Here is a 21,813-nt window from a genome sequence, read left to right as displayed (position 1 = left end):
ATTACGTAATCAGATTCCAAAAATGAAATACTTGTAATCAGATTAAATTGCATTCCTACACTGTAAAATGTTTTCACCAGATTCAACTTAAAAACTTAAGTTTAGCAGTTTAACAAGTCATTTTAACTCATTACAATAAAATTAGTTGATTTAACTCGTGAGTTGAAATGACTTAAGTTGATTTAACTTAAAATTTTAAGGCAGCTGCTAAACTTAAGTTTTTAAGTTGAAACTGGTGAAAACTTTTTACAGTGTAGTCATTGATTAAATGATAACATTATTTACACAATAGCATTAAATTATTGAACATTTAATTAATTCCTCTATTTCATCTTTGAAAGTTTACTCTCTAAAATGGCCTACTGCTTATATAAATTCAGAAAGTCTATCCCCCGGTTTCACAGACACGGCTTAAGCCTAGTCCCTGACTAAAATCTAAGTCTGAGATAATTTAACTGAAATAAACTTGCACGGACTGATCTTGAAATATATCAGTGCCTTTGTTTTGTCTCAAGATGCACACCAGTAATGTTTTTTCGAAGCACGTTTATAAAAATTACTTAAATGTCCTAATTGAACTATGGCCTAATCCTGGCTTAGTCTAAGCCCTGTCTATGAAACCAGGCCTATATGTTTTGTTGACCTTCACACAAAGATCAGTCATTATTCAGGTGGTGACACAGCATTTGACCACTGATTTACAAAAAATATTTCAAATTTAAGAAGTGTTTCAACATTATCTACCACTCAACTTAAAAACTTAAGTTTAGCAGCTGTCTTAAAATTGTAAGTTAAATCAACTTAAAAGTACAAGTCATTTGAACTTATGTTATTGTAGTGAGTTGAAATGACTTGTACTTTTAAGTTGATTTACCTTTAAATTTCAAGGCAGCTGCCGAACTTAAGTTTTTAAGTTGAAACTGGTGAATATTTTTACAGTGATGTATTTTTATGTTTTCGGAAGGCTTCTGTCTTAAAATGCACAAATTGACTAACTTTTTTGTCATCTGACCCTCTTTCACCCAATATATTTACTTGAAGTACCCCTGAGATTTTAAATATATATTTTTTTAATAATTAAGTATCACATTAGCATATTTATTGGTTTTCTGACATTGGTTATGGTCACATGACAGGTAAACAAATAAAATATGTCATTTTTTAAGATGTTTTTCTTTAATTGATGTTAAAATGATTTATTTTAATTTAACATTTTTTTGTGATTTCAATAATTATTAGTTTTTCATTAAACTCATAAGCCCTGTGCAGTTCCTTGACATAATATATTGTTTAATCCACTTCATCTGGTCAGTACTAACAAGTGGAATATATTTTCCTACTCTTTATATTTTATGTCAGTATGGTACAAGATTATCTTATTTAGATCAATTTGATAAACAAGTTATGTCAAAAGTAATCTAAAAGTAGTCTGATTATATTGCCTAAAATGTGTAATGTAATGAATTACGTTACTAACGTCAATTTATGTCATGTAATTTGGAATCGGTAACCGATTACAATTTGTAAGTAATACCCAGCTCTGAATATAAATATGATGTTACTGGCTGAAATATAAGATATGAAATATGAATATGACACTAATTACAATATGTACATTTATAATTAAATTATGTATTAAGACTTATTTTATTTACTTCATTTACTCTCCCTAGTACCTACTGTTGCCATGACTGTTTGCTACTGACACCTTTAACCCCTTATGAAACCGACTACTTTTAAAAAAGACTTTTTGTTTGGACTACTTCTGGCAAAGTAACGTTTTATTTAGGTGGTTCTGATCTATCTAGGAAAACTGGGCAGAAAAATTAATGAACTTTCGCCACCTGCTGGGCATGTTGTACAGTCAAACATCAACCACCACCTCACAACAGCTTCTGATAGACTAGCTAAATGTTAATACCCATTAAGATTTGGAATGAGCTGTGAAGGATTTTAAAAAGACTAATTATCAGACTAATTCATTCTAAACAAAGTAGTCAAATATTACATTAATACATTGGCAACTAACATGTTGTTTGTACTGTAATACATTTTTAAAAAGTTTAGTTTTTTACACCTGTCACTTTTTGTCTTCCTTTAGCCTTGACGTTAAAAGTTGTTTACACACTTGACCTTGAAACCTTATACGTTTAGCACATGTGCCCAAGTTAGTTTGTCACCACAGTTATTTTACAAAGTCCTGTGGAGTGACTCACACAATCTTGTTTTAAAAGAGAATTCTCTTGGGGATTTTTGAAAATGTTGTTCAGGGCCTCATAAGGACTATTTTTACACTGCAGTACTATAAAGTGAACTAGTTTAAGGAAACTTGAGTAAAATTAAAGCTCAAAATCGACTTTGAAAAATTAAAAATTAAAATAAATGGCAACCAGGAACATAATAAATATCTAATTATGATCTAAGTAGAACATAAATTCCAAAAATACAAGACCACTATTAAAAATGCTTAGATATGTTTTTTTTTCAAATGTATTATACTTTTTCATTGCAAATTAAAGTTATCATACACATGCGCAACAAATTTAGTTTTTTCAAATGTTTAATTCTCATTAGTAATGTATTATACTGCAGTTCTTTTGCTAAAAATAGCGTTTAAATTCACTACACAAAATGTATCTTGCGAAGTGAAACATTATTTAGTAACCAACATACATTCTTTAGTAACCAACACACATTCTTACTAAATAAAATTATTTAATATATACCTAGGCTGTTCACAATAAGCACTTATTTGCGCGTACACAGGACAACGTTTGAGGGCGCACATGTAATATCTAAGGCAGTGTTTTTCAACCACTGTGCCGTGGTACACTAGTGTGCCGTGAGAGATCGTCAGGTGTGCCGTGGGAAATTATTCAATTTCACCTAATTGGTCTAAAACATTTTTTGAAACCTAATAAGTTATAAGCTCGGTGTTCATCCAAACAGGCCCAGGTTTCACACTGAGTAGGTAGAAATATGAAAGATCAAAGAAGACTGTTTTCATTGTGCTTAGTTGATTCCTTTTCAAGACACTTTGATAAGAATGACTGTATATTGTTAATTGCACATTTTATTTGAAAGAAGAAGAAATATGAAAGATAAAATACTTTTTTCTTAGTGTTTATTTGATTCCTGTTCAACACACTTCGATAAGAATGGCTGTATATTGGTAATATAAGCTACAGACTTTTGATTGTTGGTGTGCCTTGTGATTTTTTTTTCAATTAAAAATGTACCTTGGCTCAAAAAAGGTTGAAAAACACTGATCCAAGGGATCACAAGGCCTCGATCTCTATACAGGAGATAATCTATATAGGAGAAAATAAAGGTCGAGAATAAAGTCATACAAGCTACAATCCACTTCTTGTTGATTAAAATGAACCGAGAATATCCATGTTTTTCCGTGGGTGCCCGATCATATTTCAGCTCGATTGGCGCCTATGGCAAATTAAGATTTCAAGTGAAAAGCTGAATTTAATGTACTGTTGACTTAGTATTCGTTCTTTGCCTCTTTTGCTATGACAGCAGCACTCATACTGACATGAACTTTGTAAGTTTATCTAAAACCAGATGATCCACGGTATACAACATGATGTTCCAATGAAAATCCTGTGCTTCACTGCAGTCAAAGGCCTTTGAAGGAGTTCACATGATAATGATTATATGTTTGATTTGTGACCTAGAAATTGTGGGAACAAAATATTACAATTTAAAAACATTCTGTTTATTCCTCTGAATAAATAAACCTGGTAAATCTGGCCAATGTGGTCTCAGACTGTATTTGTGGGCCACTTACATCCACTAGAGGGCAGCAGCAGGAATCCCGCGCTCTCTGTCTTCTTCTCTGTTTATCATCATCCTTCACTTCCTCTACGAAAACATGGCGGTCCACGGCCCGGTCGTGAAAATCCACCCGGTGGTTTTGGCATCGATTGTAGACTCATACGAGCGCAGAAATGAGGGAGCAAGTCGCGTGATCGGAACATTATTAGGTGGGTCATTTATTTTCTTTGAATGAAATCTGAGAAGGTCGCGTTTTGTAAAGACAACAGAAGCGACGTTTTGTCTTACGAAGCATGTGTTGTAGTCCAGCAGGTTGGCTGGAGTTGATGAAAGCGCATCCGTACTAAATTAAAAGATCAGCATAACTTAACTGGTTTAATTTGTGTGTCACACAGGAACCACAGATAAGCATTCAGTTGAAGTCACCAACTGCTTCTCTGTTCCTCATAATGAGTCTGAAGATGAGGTAAGAACAACAGCATCATCTCATTTACCACTTACAAAGAAGTACAGTGATGTATTCGTGGTGTACCATGGTATCTGTGATATATTCCATTTGCCTAAATGATAACCATATGCTTACTAAAAATGACCATGGTTTCACCATGTATTTAGACATATCGTACGTAAATATCACAAACACAAAGCGAACAACACAGAAAATTGACCTCATCCTTATTTGCAATGTCTGTGTCATAGGTGGCTGTTGACATGGAGTTCGCCAAGAACATGTACGAGCTTCATAAGAAGGTTTCGCCTAGTGAAGTCATTGTTGGATGGTATGTAATTTTAATAATAAAGTAATTTTTGTTATTTGAAATAAGTATAATATAATAAACATTAGCTGAAATAAAAATGATTTCAGGCAGCTAACAAGTGAACGTTTATCATTTCATTTAGTTCATTAACTTGATGTACTAAAAAACTAAAACTGATATATGAGTTAGTAAAAAGAATATAGACATAAAAACAAATCTTAAACTAGCTAAAACGTAAACTAAAATGAAAACAAATTCAAAATATCTAAAAAAAAATTCAGTAATGTGTCAGTGATATTAATGTGTCAGTGATATTTTACATTTTACATCACAATGGTTTCACTTAAGCCTGTTTCACACATACTCCGTCTGCAGTCCGTGTGCGTTACGTATGCGGTGCAGAAGCAGCATGGCCTCGTTTTGCTTTCACACAGGATGCGTTTGCAGTCCGTTCCTGATCCGTGGCTGTTTATCACAAACACACCATTTATCCGTATAGCTTCCTTTTCTTATTGAAATTGGACTATCACAAATATAACATAATAATAACAGATAACAGACAGAAACAGTCAGCTCTCGTGCCTTTCTTTTGCATGAAATCTTTATTAAAAACAATCCTTTAAAGAACTTTTATACCTGGACAAATGCATCTATTATGTTGCCTTGTTTATTTAAAACTGCGCTTTTCCTTGTTTTAAACCTAACCAAAAAGCCACGTGTTGACTATGAAACACAGTAGACACTATTTATATGTATTTATGGTGTGATCACTACTTTTCAGTGTGAACGCTCTAATCCGTTTACATGTGTGCGGAAAAAAATGCGCAATGCATACGCACTGTAGATGGAGTATGTGTGAAACAGGCGTTACCCTCAGTCCATCCAGGACATAGATGAGTTTATTTCTTAATTAGAACAGAATTATATTACTTGTTTGCCAATCGATCCTTTGCAGTAAATGGGTGCCGTCGGCATGCTGATAAATACATCTCAATAATCCACTCCAGTCCGACAGTTAACATCCTGCATAAAGCTGCATGTTTGTAATAAATCCATCATGAAGACATTTAGCTTTAAACCATGTCTGCCAACTAATATAAAGAGTCCACTCTCTATAATATTGTTATGGCTGGTGAAAATTTTGTCTTGTCTGAATCAGGAAAGAAATCAAGGGTCGATGGATATATGTTGATTAGCTTTTGTTTCGCACAAACAAGCAGCATTTCGCTTCACAAGATGTTAATTGTTGGACTGGAGTTGTGTGGACTGTTTGTAGATCATTATGTTCTTATCAGCCGCTCTTTCTGACGGCACCCATTGACTGCAGAGGATCCTCTGATGAGTGAGTGACGTAATGCGAAATTTCTCCAAATTTGTTCCAGTGAAGAAACAAACTTGTCTACATCTTGGATGGCCTAGAATGAATAAATATTCATTTGGGGTAAATAATTATTTTAAAATGCAAACATAAGTGTAATCTTTTGTTTTGCAGGTACGCCACAGGATTTGACATCACAGAGCACTCTGTTCTGATCCATGAGTATTACAGCCGAGAGGCTCCAAACCCCATACACCTGACCGTGGACACGGCACTGCAGAGCAACAAAATGAACATCCGTGCCTATGTCAGGTAAGATCATCAGGACAAAGGTAGATTATTTTTAATTTGCTGCTGACCTTCTTTCTTAACAGTTTGTATTTGTTGTTTGTGTTGTTAGTTCCCAGATGGGCGTTCCAGGCAAGACAGTCGGTGTCATGTTTACTCCGCTGACAGTCAAGTACATTTACTATGACACAGAGCGCATTGGAGGTTCGAATTTTTTTCACTTATCACCACTTTTGTGTGTTATTCATTCTAAATTGTTTGTACAATATTTAGGATCGGAGTGTTGTTACAGTTGCATGTTTTAAGAGTAGCGTGTTTTGTTGTGAGCACATTCTCATAATGGATTAAATGCGTGTTTCTGTAGTTGACCTTCTACAAAGAACTCGTGCGTCTCCCAATCGTACCAATGGACTGACCACAGACCTGGCCCAGGTGGGCAGTGCAGCAGGACGCGTGCAAGAAATGCTGGCCACAGTGCTCACATATATAGAAGATGTACTGGTAAGTGTCTCTTTTGGACATACTGTTAATACTTTTTGGTGACCTATTGGGTTTCAGAGGTACTTTATTCAAATTTCTATACAAAGAGTTGCTTTTTTTCATACTTTACTAATCACTTTGCGGCACAGAAGACTTTAGTCTTCTTATTTTAATCAATTATAAATGCATATCAGTGTTGTTTTTGACAACCATCTTAGATTTAGTCTTAGTCTTTTGGACTAAAATGCTTCTTAGTTTTAGTCAAATTTTAGTCACTTCTATATGTGATAGTTTTAGTCCAATTTTAGTCACTTCTATATGTGATAGTTTTAGTCCAATTTTAGTCGACGAAAAGTCAAAAAGGTTTTAGTCTAGTTTTAGTCAAGAAAAGGGAAAAAAGTAGTCTTTTAACAAATTAATGTAGGTCAGTAAGTATTTTGCTGTTGGGTAGTGTCACTTATAAGTTCTGAAAATAGCAGATCTATAGTTCAACACAATGTGAGCTTCCGGATCGACTATTTTCACCAATAATTACAATAATGAAGGAATGTTTTAGAACATAAAAGACAAACAAGGATGGAATGCTAAAACGGCTTGCCATACTAGTATAGCAAAGAGTATTTAATGCTAAAACGGCTTGCCATAGCGTCAGATACTTTGTTTTAATTGGCATGCACAATAAGCGGAAATGTCATGCATTTTAAACGTCTGACGGACCACCCACTAACATTTTCGTCTATTCTCGTCTCGTCAACGAAAACTCACGTCTCGTCATGTTTTAGTCATCAACGAGCCATTTTTATCTCGTCATCGTCTCGTTATCGTCATGAAAAAAAGTGGCGTCAACGAAATGATTTCGTCACCGTCATCGTTGACGAAAACAACACTGATGCATATTATAAAGTGTATGATAATACACATATAGAGTATATACCTACAGTTGAAGTCAAAAGTTTACATACATCTTGCAGGATCTGCAAAATGTTGATTATTTTACCAAAATAAGAGGAGGCATACAAAATGCATGTTGTATTTTTTATTTAGTACTGCCCTGAATAAGATATTTCACATAAAAGATGTTCACATATAGTCCACAAGAGAAAATAATAATTGAATTTATAAAAATGACTTTACATACATATGATTCTTATTACGATGTTGTTACCTGAATGATCCACAGCTGTGTTTTTTGTTTAGTGAGTGCCTTGTTTGTCCTGAACAGTTAAACTTCTTGCAGTTCTTCAGAAAAATTGTTTTGTTTTTCAGCATTTTTGTGTATTTGAAGTCTCATAACAAAGACTCAAAGACTGATTTTGAGATCCATCTTTTGACACTGAGACAAATGAGGGACTTGTATGCAATTATTGCATAGAGTTCAAACGCTCATGCTCATTAAAAGCCAGGGGGTAATAAAATTTAAAGATCAGGATAAGTTTAATTTATTTTGTCTTCTGGGAAACATGTAAGTTGCTTAAAAAAAAAAAGTTATTTAGGCAAAATAAAAAAAATAAATGTTCACATCTTCATTCTGTTCAAAAGTTTTCACCCCTGGCTCTTAATGCATTGTTTACGTTCTGGAGCATCAGTGAGCACTTGAACCTTTTGTAGTTGCCTATGAGTCTCAAAATCATACAGTCATTGTTGGAAAGGGTTGAAATACACAAAAAAGCTGAAAAAACAATTTCTGAAGAACAGCGGGCAGTTTAACTGTTCAGGCCAAAGAAGGGACTCATGAACAACTATCATTAAACAAAATAACACCACTGTGGATCATTCAGGTAACAACAGTATTAAGAATGAAGCGTATGTAAATGATTGAACGGAGTCAAGAGCTTATTCAAGTCAGTACTAAATAAAAAAAAATAACATGCGTTTTGTGTGATTCCTCTTGTTTTGCTTAAATTAACATTTTGCAGATTCTCCAAGGTGTATGTAAACTTTTAATCTCAACTGTATGTGTGTATATTAGTATTTATACAACATACAAGAATCCCCATGAGTAATCGACACTTGCCTTGTAACATAATCTCACCAAATCCATTGTTTGATTACTGAAACCTCTTTTATTTTCTAGTCTGGTAAAGCGACGGCAGATAACAGTGTTGGTCGTTTCCTGATGGATCTTGTGAACAAAGTGCCCAAGATCTCAGCAGAAGACTTTGAGAACATGCTGAACTCCAACATAAATGTAAGTGACACGGAGAACAATTTGATATACTACATGTTTTATGTCCTTCCAGGGTTCCCACAGTCACGAAAGCCCAGTTTTTATACAGTTATTTTTCTGTTTACGATATTCAATGGCTACTTATTATGAAAGCCTATTTTCACCACTGAATAAAAAATAAAGGTTATTGCGATTTTATTTTTATTTAAACCACACAATTCTCACTTCATTTTCAGAATTGAGATGTAAACTCGTAATTGCGAGGAAAAAAAGTTACAATTACTTTTTTTTTTTAATTTAGTGGCGAAACGGGCTTCCATAGTTATTGCTCATATGTAGAATAAAACAGTTTAGCAAGCCATAGTGTTTTGAGTGAATTGGGTTGTATGTACTAAGAAAATTATCTTTAATGGTACCTTTGCCAATCTTGTGAAATTGTGAGTTTGTATCAAGAAATTCTGAGAGAAAAAAGTCAGAATTGTGATATATAAACTTGTAACTGCAAGGTATGAAGTCAGAATTGTAAATTGTGAGTTATAAACTTGCAGTTGCAAGTTATAAAGTCCATTTCTGAGGGAAAACATGACTGATATGTTCTCAGAATTGCGAGTTTATATATTACAATTCTGACTTAACTTGCAAATGCGTGTTATAAAGTTGCATCTTAATTCTGAAAATTAAGTCAGAATTGTGTGATATATAAACTCACATTTGCAAGTCAGAATTGCGATATAAACTAACAATTCTGACTTTTTTCTCAGAGTTGCAAAAGTCATAATTGCGAGGCATAAACTGAGAAAAAAAGTCTGAGTTCAGTCACACAATTCTGACTTCATTTTCAGAATTGAGATTTAAACTCGTTATTGCAAGGGGATAAAAGTTGCTATTACTTTATTTTTTAATTTTGAGGTGAAACGGGCTTCCATAGTTACTGCTCATATGTAGAATAAAACAGTTTAGCAAGCCATAGTGATTTGAGTGAGCTGAGTCAGTTCTTTTCAGTGAATCGGTGAAACTAGTCGTATGTACTAAGAAAATCAAAATGTTCCTGAATCAAAATAATTTCAAACAGCAGAACCCTGAAATAAGTGAGTGAGTTCAGAATGAATCATGGTTTTGTTCTAGTGTTTCTCAAGTGATCAGACTCTTGTGTTTTTGTTTTTTTCAGGATCTGTTGATGGTGACCTACCTGGCTAATCTCACTCAAGCTCAGATCGCCCTTAACGAGAAGCTAGTTGTTCTGTGATCAGAAATTAAAATAAATAAAATATGTTTGTCATTCCAAACAATCTGTGTGATTTATTTTATTTTTTTAAACATTGTGCTGGGATATCTGAGAGCTTGTGGGAATATTCCTTTAAACAAAAAAATAAATAAAAAGAGAAAGGAACTTGAAAGTTTGTGCTATATTTCTAACTTTATCATGTTTTTGAAAAGAACAATAAGCAGACACCAAAAAAACGTTCACAGGTGGTCACGACTAATGATGCGGTTGACGGATGAGACGAGATACGTAACGCTCGTCCTTTTATGACGTCATCAGGAAGACCGCAGATGGAAAGATGGCTGCGTTTCGCTGTCGGCGAGACCCGTGCGGCTTTATCTGTCTCATTTTAACTTATTTTAGCGTCTTTTACGCTGACTATGTTGTGATTCAGTATGTCCTGATCCCCGCGTATTCTGGAAGGTGAGTACCGTATAAACGAAGCTTTGAACAGCCTTTCTTTGGTTCACGTAACAGCACCCGCCGCTCATGAGATCATCGCTTTATAACTCTTCCTTTTTAGAATCACCCATAGCAACAGCCGTTCTAAAGCAGAGTGCGTGCCGAATGTTATCAGCGTTCTGATGCGTTTTCCCGCGAAATGTGTTTACATTGTGTTTGAACTGTTTGCAACTAGTACCAGCATCGCCAGACTGCGGTAGCACATCTTTCAACGTGTGTTTACTACTCTTTACGTCTCTGTTACACTATATAGTCTAAGGTTTCAGGTTATCCTACACGAAATTAACAAGCCGACGTGCCTTATACTGTAATATATTGTTATATACCGCTTTTTTGGACGTGTGCTGTGTTATTGTTTGAAGTACTTGGGAGTAAAATGTGTATAGCTTATGTAATGAATATGTAAAGTTCCACAGGAAACTAACATGTCTCACAACTTTATTTGGACATTAGTTTTTAATGTCTCGTATATTAATCAGGCAAACACTAGGCTTCTGCTTTTTTTACTTTTATATGTTATGTTACAACCATTATAACCATTACAACTTCATCACACACATTTTTTAAAGTCCTATTAAGTAGTCAGCAACACCAGAAAACAAAATCACTTCTGCATTTAATGCATATTCAATATTTAAAATTATAATGATTATGAGTATTTCAACATATAAACTCTATTTTCTCTGTGTTTAGTGTATGGTGCACTCTGCATGGATCTGTGTTTAATATTATTCTATTACTGCTGCTGGCGTGCCATTCAAAAGCAGTGTTCTCTGATCCTGGTGAGTGCTCTTATTTAATGGATCAATCTCATTTTCTCTGGGTTTCATTCTTTTTTGCATAATTGTCCACCTTCACAGGTCCGCAAAATATCTAATGCCTTTTATATTAAGTAATAATAGGAATACTTTTATATTGTGGACTACCAGTCAAAAGTACCAGTCACTAAGCCTGCACTTATTTGATCCAAAGTACAGCAAAAACAGTAAATGTTAAAATATTTTTACTATTAAAATAACTGCTTTCTATTTTAATACATTTTAAAGTTTAATTAATTCCCGTGATTAACGCTAAATTGTTTTAACTTTACTCTAGTCTTCAGTGTTAATGAACCTTCAGAAATAATTCTAATATGCTGATTTGCTGTTCAAGAAACATTTATTAATATTATTATCAATATTTCAAACAGTAAGAGTACTTTTTTTATTATTTAAATTCTAGAAATAAATACTTTTATTTAGCAAGGATGCTTTAAATTGATCAAAAGTGATGATAAAGACATTTATAATGTTACTAAAGATTTAAATTTCAGATAAACGCTGTTCATCTGAACTTTCTATTTAACGAAGACATCTAAAAAATTCTATGGCGCTGTTTTCAACATCATCATAATAATAAATGTTTTTTGAGCAGCAAATCAGAGTATTAGAATGATTTCTGAAGGATCATCATGTGACTGGAGTAATGATGCTAAAAATTCAGCTTTAAAAATCACAGGAGTAAATTACATTTTAAAATATATTCAAATAGCAAAATAAAAATATTTAAAAATTGTACTGTTTTTGCTGTCCTTTGGATCAAATAAATGTATAGGCTTGGTGAGCAAAACAGACTTTTTTTTTTAACAAAACATTAAAAATCAAAAACATTTGATGGTGGTCTAAGTATTTTAAGACACAATCTTGTTAAAATGCAAATCAAAAATATGATACAATAGGCTTTTGAGGAACGTTGCATTGCATTGCATTATGTTTTTCCCCACACTATAAAAACAACAGAGCTTTGATCATAAAAACTAAGCATTTTGGAGATACAATGTGACAACTGATAATAATATCCATTTTATGTGAACAGTCTGTTGTACTGTTAAAAAGATCTCATTGATTTATATTAAAAGGAATCAAAATTTCATGTTACCTTTTGGCCATAAAAATAACATCTGAACCTAATTGCCTATTTTTTGGGCCTCTAAATGACACCCCCCCCCCCCTCAAGTGTAAGTTCCATACTTTCACTATATCATACTATATAGACCATAATTTCCTGATGTATTAAATATGATACAAGACCTTACATGTATGCAAACTTTTAGATTTTCTTTTTTGTCTAAATGTTTCCCATTTATTATTACAGGTATGGTTCCTCTACCTGAGACGGCCATTGACTTCTCTGACTTGAGGTCCCAGTCCAACCGTCTAAATGACAGAGTGAGTGTTGCTGATCTGTCTACTGCTGTAATGGTATTATAATTGTATTCATATCACATAAATCTAACAACTATTTTGCAAATGTTATTTTCTAATTTAACTTTTTCCTGTTTATTATTTAGTTATTATATTGATTCATTAGTGGTTCACAGTGTGTATATTTTCTGTTTACTTGCTTTGGACCTTATTTCACAGTGCATTTGCTTTATGGCATGTCTTTAATCTTTGTGTTGTTCTCATCAGGGCTGTGAGGGCTGGACAGTGTGCAGTCGCTGTGAGACGTATCGGCCTCCTCGAGCACATCACTGCAGAGTTTGTCAGCGCTGCATCAGGAGAATGGACCATCACTGCCCATGGTGAACCTCTCATTGTTTTCCATTAGCCAGTGTCTTCAAATTGAATTCATATTCATGTGAGTGGGTGTTTGTAATAAATGCATTTGCATGTGTTTGCTCTTTTATAGGATCAATAACTGTGTTGGAGAACTTAATCAGAAATACTTCATTCAGTTCCTCTTCTACACAGGTGAGTTTTAGAAACTTTTTTTTTCTTCTGTGGAACACAAAAGATGTAACCGAATGTTTTTCATTCCTCTCTTCTAATGCCATGTTGTTTCTGTATGCCTCTGTAGGCATGGCCAGCTTGTATTCCATGGCGCTGGTGGTGTCAGCCTGGGTGTGGAGAATAAGGAGTGAAAGAGAGGGAGATGGAGATAGAGAAGGAGAAGAAGCTCCCAGCAAACATCTCATTGTGTAAGTCACCAATATCTTCTGAGGTCTTATATATATGTTAGGGATGCACCAAAATAAAAATTCTTGGCCAAAGCCGAACAAATTTAAACACTGGGCTGAAGGCCGAAAGCCGATTACCGAACATGTTTTTATCCCCCATATATTTTGCCAATTTTTTCACCAAAAATTAAAAGTAAAAATAAAAATTAAATAGCCAAAATGTGCTTTTTAGTTTTGTCTTGCTTTTCAAAAAGAAAATCAATTATAAAACAACAATTTAAAAATACTTACATAACATTTTAACATTCAAGTAGACATTATAGCCTACCAACAAAGGAAAACTCAAGTTAAAATTAAATAAGTTTGTAAAATAATATTCTTTGGCCATTTTTAGGACCCCCTTCTTGAATCAGGCATGCGTTTTCTTATGTACAAATAAATACAGCCTTGCTGAGCAAAGGAGAATGTTATAATAAATGTATTAATTGAGCTGTTGTGATGATTATTGTTTTTGTCTTTTTTATTTTATTTTACAGTAATCATTAAAATTACAATGCTAACATTTACGAATGTTGTCTTTTATTTTGGCAAAAAAAAAAAAAAACATTACAAGACCTCAATACTACTTTTATCTGACTGCAGCAGATTTATGAATGATTCTCATTATGCTATTTCACCACAGATTTTCCTCACGCTTTGGACTAGCGAGCTCATTCAGAGCTGTCAGAATACATACAACCTGTGCTTGTATTAGACAACATAACATTCTTTAGTTTATTTACTAATGATTTAAAGGAACACTCCACTTTTTTTGGAAATAGGCTCATTCCCCAAGCAAACTTCCTTGACTATTACGCCGGAATGAAAGTGTAGTTCCTAATCTTATCAGCCTAGAAACTCGCAGCTTTGCATTTCCACCGGTCTTAGTACACGATACAACTACAGAAGAGTCAAGTATTAAATACAACAAATATGGAAACTCGTTGGTCATTTTTGAACGCGATGCTATTGGTCTAATAGGATTCAATGATCTATGCTAAGCTATGCTAAAAGTGATATCGCCAGAACAGGAGAACGGCTGAATGGATTTCAAAACGGTAAAACTCAACTTATTAACTCGGGGGGGAGTTGGAGAATGAGCCTATTCCCAAAAAAAGTGGAGTGTTCCTTTAAGGCCATTTTGCGATTTCGGTCATCATACAGTAACCAGCAACAACCACCATTTTCTCTTCTCATCGAAGACATATGATGTCTTTATAAACAGTCTCTTGCTGTTGGTGCTTGTAATGATTTTTGCTACATTAGTGCGCACCTCTATTTTAACGTGCCACGTCATTGTTCGGTATAATTTATTTGGCCTTTTCGCTTATTCAGCTGAACACACAAAGAGCTTTTCGGTGCTATTTCCGGTCAAATACTTTAGGTTGGTATAAAATATATAACGATTATCAATATTGCTTATGTTCTTGTGTTTCTTGGTAATTTGTTCTACAGGGCACATTATATCATTTTGCTGGTGGAGTCGATACTTTTTGGAGTTTTTGTCTTGGTGATATTTTATGACCAGGTATGCATCAATATTATATAGCTTCTAATTTTGGACCATATGTTGATATTAAAACCAACAGCAGTGATATAATTGTAATACTTCATATTGAATTACTACTGCTTGTCATTTTGCATTTATTTAAATTCCGAATTTGATTTTCTTTAATTTATTGAAAAATCTTTAAAAATGCAAATTAATTAATTCACCCAAAAAAAAAAATTTCTGTCATTAATTACTCTTCCTCATGTTGTTCCAAACCCGTAAGACTTTTGTTCATCACAAATGAAGATATTTTTGATCAAATCCGAGAGCCTTTTGACCCTGCATAGACAGCAAGGTTCCTACCACGGTCAAGGTACAGAAGCTCTCGATAATGCCAGCAGACCAAATTTTAATGATCAAAAAGTATATAAGATATAAAGATATAGACTTGCAATTGCGAGAAAAAAGGTCAGAATTGCGAGATACAAACTCACATTTGCAAGAAAAAATCTGAATTGCAAGTTTTTCTCTCACAATTTTATTTCTTGCATTTGTGAGTTTTCATCATGCAATTGTGAGGAAAAAAAAGTCAATTGCAAGAAAAAGGTCAGAATTGTGAGCTATAAACTTGCAATTGTGAGGAAAAAAAGGCAGAATTGTGAAATACAAACTCACATGGTCTTCAGCATCACATGATCCTTCAGAAATCATTCTATTATGCTGATTTGGTGCTTAGGAAAGTCAATACTTTTTGGAGTTTTTGTCTTGGTGATATTTTATGACCAGGTATGCATCAACATTATATGTGACCCTGGACCACAAAACCAGTCTTAAGTCGCTGGGGTATATTTGTAGCAATAGCCAAAAATACATTGTATGGGTCAAAATTATTGATTTTTCTTTTATGCCAAAAATCATTAGGAAATTAAGTAAAGATCATGTTCCATGAAGATTTTTTGTAAAATTCATGCTATAAATATATCAAAATGTAATTTTTGATTAGTAATATGCATTGTTAAGAACTTAATTTGGACAACTTTAAAGGTGATTTTCTCAGTATTTAGATTTTTTTGCACCCTCAGATTCCAGATTTTCAAATAGATGTATCTCGGCCAAATATTGTCCTATCCTAACAAACCATACATCAATAGAAAGCTTATTTATTGAGCTTTCACATGATGTATACATCTCAGTTTTGTAAAATTTAACCTTATGACTGGTTTTGTGGTCCAGGGTCACATATAGCTTCTAGTTTTGGACCATATGTTAAGATTAAAATAAAGCAAATCAAAACTTCATATTGAATTACTACTGCTTGTCAATTTGCATTTATTTGGATTCTAAATTTCGATTTTCTTTGATTTATTGAAAAATCCTTAAAAAAGCAAATCTTATTTATGTAATTAAAGGGATAGTTCACCCAAAAATGAAAATTCTGTCATTAATTACTCATCCTCATGTCGTTCCAAACTCGTAAGACCTTCGTTCATCTCTGTCCCAGGAGAGAAGAAATAGTTGAATAAAGTCATTATTTTTGTTTTCTTTGAGCAGGAAAAGTATTCTTGTGGCTTTGTAAAATTTTTGGATTTCATCAAAAATATCTTAATTTGAATGTCTTTTGGGGTTGGAAAGACAGGAGGGTGAGTAATTAATGACAGAATCTTCATTTTTGGGTGAACTATCCCTTTAATTGTTTAAATTTAAATGATTTTTTTGCACATTGATCTGTCATCTTCTGTCTCTCTGTTGTTTTTGTCCCAAGCTGGTGTCCATTATAACAGATGAGACGCCCATTGAACAGATGAGGAACAGACTAATGAAAGACAAACCCAACAACACCCACCCGTCACACATTACACACACAAGAAAGCCCAAAATTGCATTGCTGAGGGAGGTTTTCGGACGTGGTGAGTTTAACTAACTATCTGTTTTGATCCTGCAAGCTTGTTGTTAGAATTGCATCACTGGTGCTGTTATACATTTTTATGAAAGCCTGTTTAAAATAAAATACTAAAGTAACTGTGATTATATATTTATCACACAATTCTGACTTTCTAACATGCCGTTGCAAATGAACAAGTCTGAATTGTGAGATATAAACTCGGAAAAAAAAGTTTATATCTCACAATTCCAAGAAAAAATCTTAGAATTGTGAGATACAAACTCGCATTTGCAAGAAAAAAAAAAACTGAATTGCGAGTTTTTATCTCACAATTCTGACTTTATTTCTCACAGTTGTGAGTTTATATCATGCAACTGTGAGAAAAAAATCAGAATTGTGAGATACAAACTCGGATTAGCAAGAAAAAAATCTGAAAAGCACATTTTTATTTCACAATTCTATTTCTTTCAGTTGTGAGTTTATATAATGCAATTCTGAGAAAAAAGTCAGAATTGCGAGATAGAAACATGCAATTGCAACAATAACAAAAAATTGCAAGATACATTTGCAAGAAGAAAATGAGAAGTTTTTCTCTCACAATTCTGACTTTTTTCTCGCAGTTGCATGATATAAACTCACAACTGTGAGAAAAAAAAAGTCAGAATTGTGAGCTATAAACTTGCAATTGTGAGGGGAAAAAAGTGTCACACGATCCTTCCGAAATCAATCTCATATGCTAATTTGGTGCTTAGGAAAGATTTATTATTAATAACATTTGAGCTGCTTAATATTATTGTGGAAAACATGATACATTTTTTTCAGGATTTTTTGGTGATTAGAAAATTTCAAAGATATAAATGTCGTTGCTTTCACTTTAACTAAATTTAATGCATCCTTGCTGAATACAATGGAAAAAAGTGACCTCATGCTTTTGAACAGCAGTGTATAGAAGGATACTTGTTTTTCCACTTGTATTTCTCTCATGTTTACAGGTTCTATAATATGTTGGTTGTTCCCACTCCATTCCTCCCCTCCTTCTGTTGGCGGCATCAGTTATTCAGCACTTCCTGATTACGATGTGTAACACTAACCAGTTTTCCATCGGTTCCTTTGAACGTTTCATCAGTATCGCGTCGTGTGTAGGACACTGTGAATATTATGTTACTGAGGTGCAAATATCAGCTATGATGAAGGAAGAGTGCTGCTGTGTGAGTGACTTCTGCTTCCTGCTTCTCTCACACACAGTTACAAATACTCTGTTACAAGGTACTACTTCTACAAACCTGGATCTTTTTCCTTTTTCAGTTCATCTAAATGAGGTGTGTTCATATAACCCAGGACATTTATTGTTTTTTCATTTTTTAATACAATATTAATTATGAGGATTAAGTGTTTTTTTCTCTCAGAAGTATCTTGTTTGAAGTTATTAAGTAAGCAGTATCTTAACCTGTAACCAGTATACATTTTGTTACTTAACCATTGATTGGCTGTAAGAGACGTGAGGGCACATTTGCAAGGTCAGCTGTGTTGACTTTATTTCAGGTAAATGCAATAGGATGCATCGTCATTCATTTTGTTTTTATTGTGTGTGTTTGAGTACATGGACTGTACTCCATTTTACATGAGGATTGTAAATAAAGATGTATTTTATAACTTTAATTTCTGACGAAACGTGTTGCTGCATTTTCAGGGTACTGGACTATTTTTGTTGAAGTGCTTGATTTGCTTTTGTTTGAAATGTTAACGTTTTTGCTGTTTTATGGACAGCTTTGAGGGATGTGTGTACATAACAGATGAACATGTATATTGATAATGTTTACATTGATATTTATTGTAATTTATCTGTGGATTTTCGTGCGTCAAAATGCTGCTCTGACTTACGTGAAGACATCTTTTCATATTCTGGCTTTTTCGCTTAAAAATTACAAGTTTGAGTGGAAATAAACCAGTGGTGTTGAATATAAATTTCTTTCTGTGTTTTTTTTGTTTCAGGAAATCAAGTATATACAGTTAAAGTCAAAAGTTTATATACACCTTGAAGAATCTGCAAAATGTTAATTACCAAAATAAGAGGGATCATACAAAATGCATGATATTTTTTTTAGTACTGACCTGAATAATATATTTCACATATAAGACATTTACATATAGTCCACAAGAGAAAATAATAGTTGAATTTATAAAAATTACCCCGTTCAAAAGTTTACATACACTTGATTCTTAATACTGTGTTGTTACCTGAATGATCCACAGCTGTGGTTTTTTGTTTGTTTTTTTTAGTAATAGTTTTTCATGAGTCCCTTGTTTGTCCTAAACAGTTAAACTGCCCGCTGTTCTTCAGAAAGATCCTTTAGATCCCACAAATTCTTTGGCTTTTCAGCATTTTTGTGTATTTACACCCCAACAATGACTATGATTTTGAGATCCATCTTTTCACACTGAGGACAACTAAGGGTCTAATATGCAGTTATTACAGAAGGTTTAAATACTTACTGATGCTTCAGAAGGAAACACAATGCATTAAGAGCCGGGGGTGAAAACTTTTGAATTTGAAGACCAGGGTAAATGTAACTTATTTTGTATTTTTTGTAGCTCCTGAAGGGCAGTACTAAATGAGAAAAATCTACACATTTTCATTCTGTTCAAAAGTTTACACCCCTGGCTATTAATGCACCGTGTTTCCTTCCGGAGCATTAGTGGGCGTTTGAACCTTTTGTTATAGATGCATATGAGTCCCTCAGTTGTCCTCAGTGTAAAAAGACAACTCAAAACCATACAGTCATTGTTGGAAAGGGTTCAGATACACAAAAATGCTAAAAATGTCTCCATAGACTGCCATTCAAAATCAATTGTTGATATCAAGAATTCAGTTCTTACTAGTAAAAACCTTTTTTTGATATCAGCAACCATGTGGTTACAAGTAAAAATGACTGTTTTTGATAGCAACAATTGATTTTGAATGGCAGTCTATGTATGGCAAGCCATTTTAGCCTAAAATATACTAAGTGTTACTCGTCGTAATTGCATTTTTACTAGTAACAATTCAATTAGAGAGCTCTATATTTCATTTTTTACTAGTAACAATGCCAATTAGAGAGCTCTCTAATTAAATTCTTACTAGTAACAATTATAATTAGAGAGCTCTCTAATTCAATTATTACTAGTAACAATTCCAATTACAGAGCTCTCTAATTCAATTCTTACTAATAAGAATTTCAATTAGAGAGCTCTACAAATTCATTTTTACTAGTCATATGTCTCCATTGACTTCCATTCATTTTAAATTACAGAGCTCTAAAATTGAATTATTACTAGTAACAATTACAATTAGAGAGCTCTCTAAATCAATTTTTACTAGTAATAATTCCAATTACAGAGCTCTCTAATTCAGTTTTTACTAGTAAAAAAAACACATTAAAGATATGTTTAATTGCAGAGCTCCGTAATTGAATTAAAGAGCTCTCTAATTCAGTTCTTACTTGTAACAACTGAATTAGAGAGCTCTCTAAATGAAATTCTTACTAGTAAAAACTGAATTAGAAAGCTCTCTAATTGTAATTGCTACTAGTAAAAATTCAGTTGTAGAGCTCTCTAATTGAAATTCTCACTAGTAAAAATTCAGTTGTAGAGCTCTGCAATTAAAAATGAATGGAAGTCAATGGAGACATGACTAGTAAAAATGAATTTGTAGAGCTCTCTAATTGGAATTGGTACTAGTAGGAATTTAATTAGAGAGCTCTGTAATAGGAATTGTTACTGGTAAGAACTGAATTAGAGAGCTCTCTAATTGTAAATGTAGCTAGTAAAAACTGATTTAAAGAGTTCTCTAATTGGCATTGTTACTAGTAGGAATTGGATTATAGAGCTCTCTAATTGAATTGTTACTTGTGAAAATGCTTTTATGATGAGTAACGCTTAGTATATTTTAGGCTAAAACGGCTTGCCATAGTCTATGGAGACATTTTACTAGTGAAAATACAATTACAGATATTAACAACTGAATTTTTTATATCAACAATTAGATTCTTGATATCAACAATTACCATTTTAACTAGTGAAAATATAATTGTTGATATCAAGAATGAACATTTTTACTAGTGAAAATTGAATTGTTGATATCAAAAATAGCAATTGTCACTAGTGGAAATGTAATTGCTGATATCAAGAATGAACATTTTCACTAGTGAAAACTGAATTGTTGATATCAAGAAGTCATATCCTGAGATGGAATAAAAGTCAAAACGGCTTGTCATACAGGACAAACAAGGGACTCATGAACAGCTAAAAAAAAAAAAAAAAGCTGTGGATCTTTCAGATAACAACACAGTATTAAGAATCAAAAGTGTATGTAAACTTTTGAACGTTTGAACTATTATTTTCTCTTGTGGATTACATGTAGACGTCTTTTATGTGAACTATCTTATTCAGGTCAATACTTAATAAAAAAAAAGTAACATGCGTTTTGTATGATCCCTTAGTTTGGTAAAATAATGAACATTTTGCAGATTCTGCAAGGTGTAGCCTATGTAAACTTTTGACTTAAGATGTAGATTGATATATGTATAGATAGATAGATATAAAAATTCTGTAAGCATAAAATAAGATAGTGACCCATAAACACAATGACGACACATTATCTTTGTTATTACAGAATGATTAAATTGCGTGACTAATAAACAGGATTTCGTTTTGCGCATAATGTATGCCATTCTCTAAAACCGTCAGCTTTTAATAAAGGCGTGTATAGGGAGTGGTGGACATTAATATTTCACTTGAAACACAGCACACCTAAATGAGTGAGAGCTAATTAAAAAGGGATCATATTAATTTTTCAATCTTTCTGAGCTCGTCGCTTACTGGCCCGATTCGTGATCACGTGCTTGTGTTGTTATTTTTGTTGTCGACTTCCTGGTAGCAAAAATCATGTGATCATGTGACG

General features: G+C 33.4%; 2 protein-coding genes across 2 annotated transcripts; both read left to right on the top strand.

The window, feature by feature from the left end:
• Positions 1-3,857: 3,857 nt before the first annotated feature.
• eif3f (eukaryotic translation initiation factor 3, subunit F) lies at positions 3,858-10,086 on the top strand. Its single transcript, XM_073842891.1, has 8 exons — positions 3,858-3,995; positions 4,182-4,252; positions 4,486-4,565; positions 6,037-6,174; positions 6,263-6,354; positions 6,515-6,651; positions 8,705-8,818; positions 9,966-10,086. The coding sequence occupies exons 1-8, from the start codon at positions 3,884-3,886 to the stop codon at positions 10,041-10,043; spliced, it is 822 nt and encodes a 273-aa protein (XP_073698992.1). The 5' UTR covers positions 3,858-3,883; the 3' UTR covers positions 10,044-10,086.
• A 267-nt stretch (positions 10,087-10,353) lies between these two features.
• LOC141337283 (palmitoyltransferase ZDHHC3) lies at positions 10,354-18,839 on the top strand. Its single transcript, XM_073843073.1, has 9 exons — positions 10,354-10,484; positions 11,217-11,305; positions 12,657-12,730; positions 12,974-13,086; positions 13,194-13,255; positions 13,362-13,482; positions 14,956-15,028; positions 16,755-16,899; positions 17,867-18,839. Exons 1-9 carry the CDS (start codon positions 10,360-10,362, stop codon positions 17,956-17,958), a joined length of 894 nt encoding a protein of 297 aa, XP_073699174.1. The 5' UTR covers positions 10,354-10,359; the 3' UTR covers positions 17,959-18,839.
• Positions 18,840-21,813: the final 2,974 nt, after the last annotated feature.

The sequence above is a fragment of the Garra rufa genome, chromosome 6 (genome assembly GCF_049309525.1).
Source record: "Garra rufa chromosome 6, GarRuf1.0, whole genome shotgun sequence".
Lineage (NCBI taxonomy): Eukaryota > Metazoa > Chordata > Actinopteri > Cypriniformes > Cyprinidae > Garra > Garra rufa.
Note: the sequence above shows the minus strand (reverse complement) of the source record. Positions and strands in the feature narration are given on the sequence as shown.

Coding starts and splice junctions, on each gene's coding strand:
- eif3f (XM_073842891.1), top strand. CDS start 3,884: ATGGCGGTCCACGGCCCGGTCGTGAAAATCCACCCGGTGGTTTTGGCA. Junction 3,996..4,181: donor CGTGATCGGAACATTATTAG/GTGGGTCATTTA, acceptor TGTGTCACACAG/GAACCACAGATAAGCATTCA. Junction 4,566..6,036: donor AGTGAAGTCATTGTTGGATG/GTATGTAATTTT, acceptor TTTGTTTTGCAG/GTACGCCACAGGATTTGACA.
- LOC141337283 (XM_073843073.1), top strand. CDS start 10,360: ATGGCTGCGTTTCGCTGTCGGCGAGACCCGTGCGGCTTTATCTGTCTC. Junction 11,306..12,656: donor AGCAGTGTTCTCTGATCCTG/GTGAGTGCTCTT, acceptor TTATTATTACAG/GTATGGTTCCTCTACCTGAG. Junction 12,731..12,973: donor CCAACCGTCTAAATGACAGA/GTGAGTGTTGCT, acceptor TGTTCTCATCAG/GGCTGTGAGGGCTGGACAGT.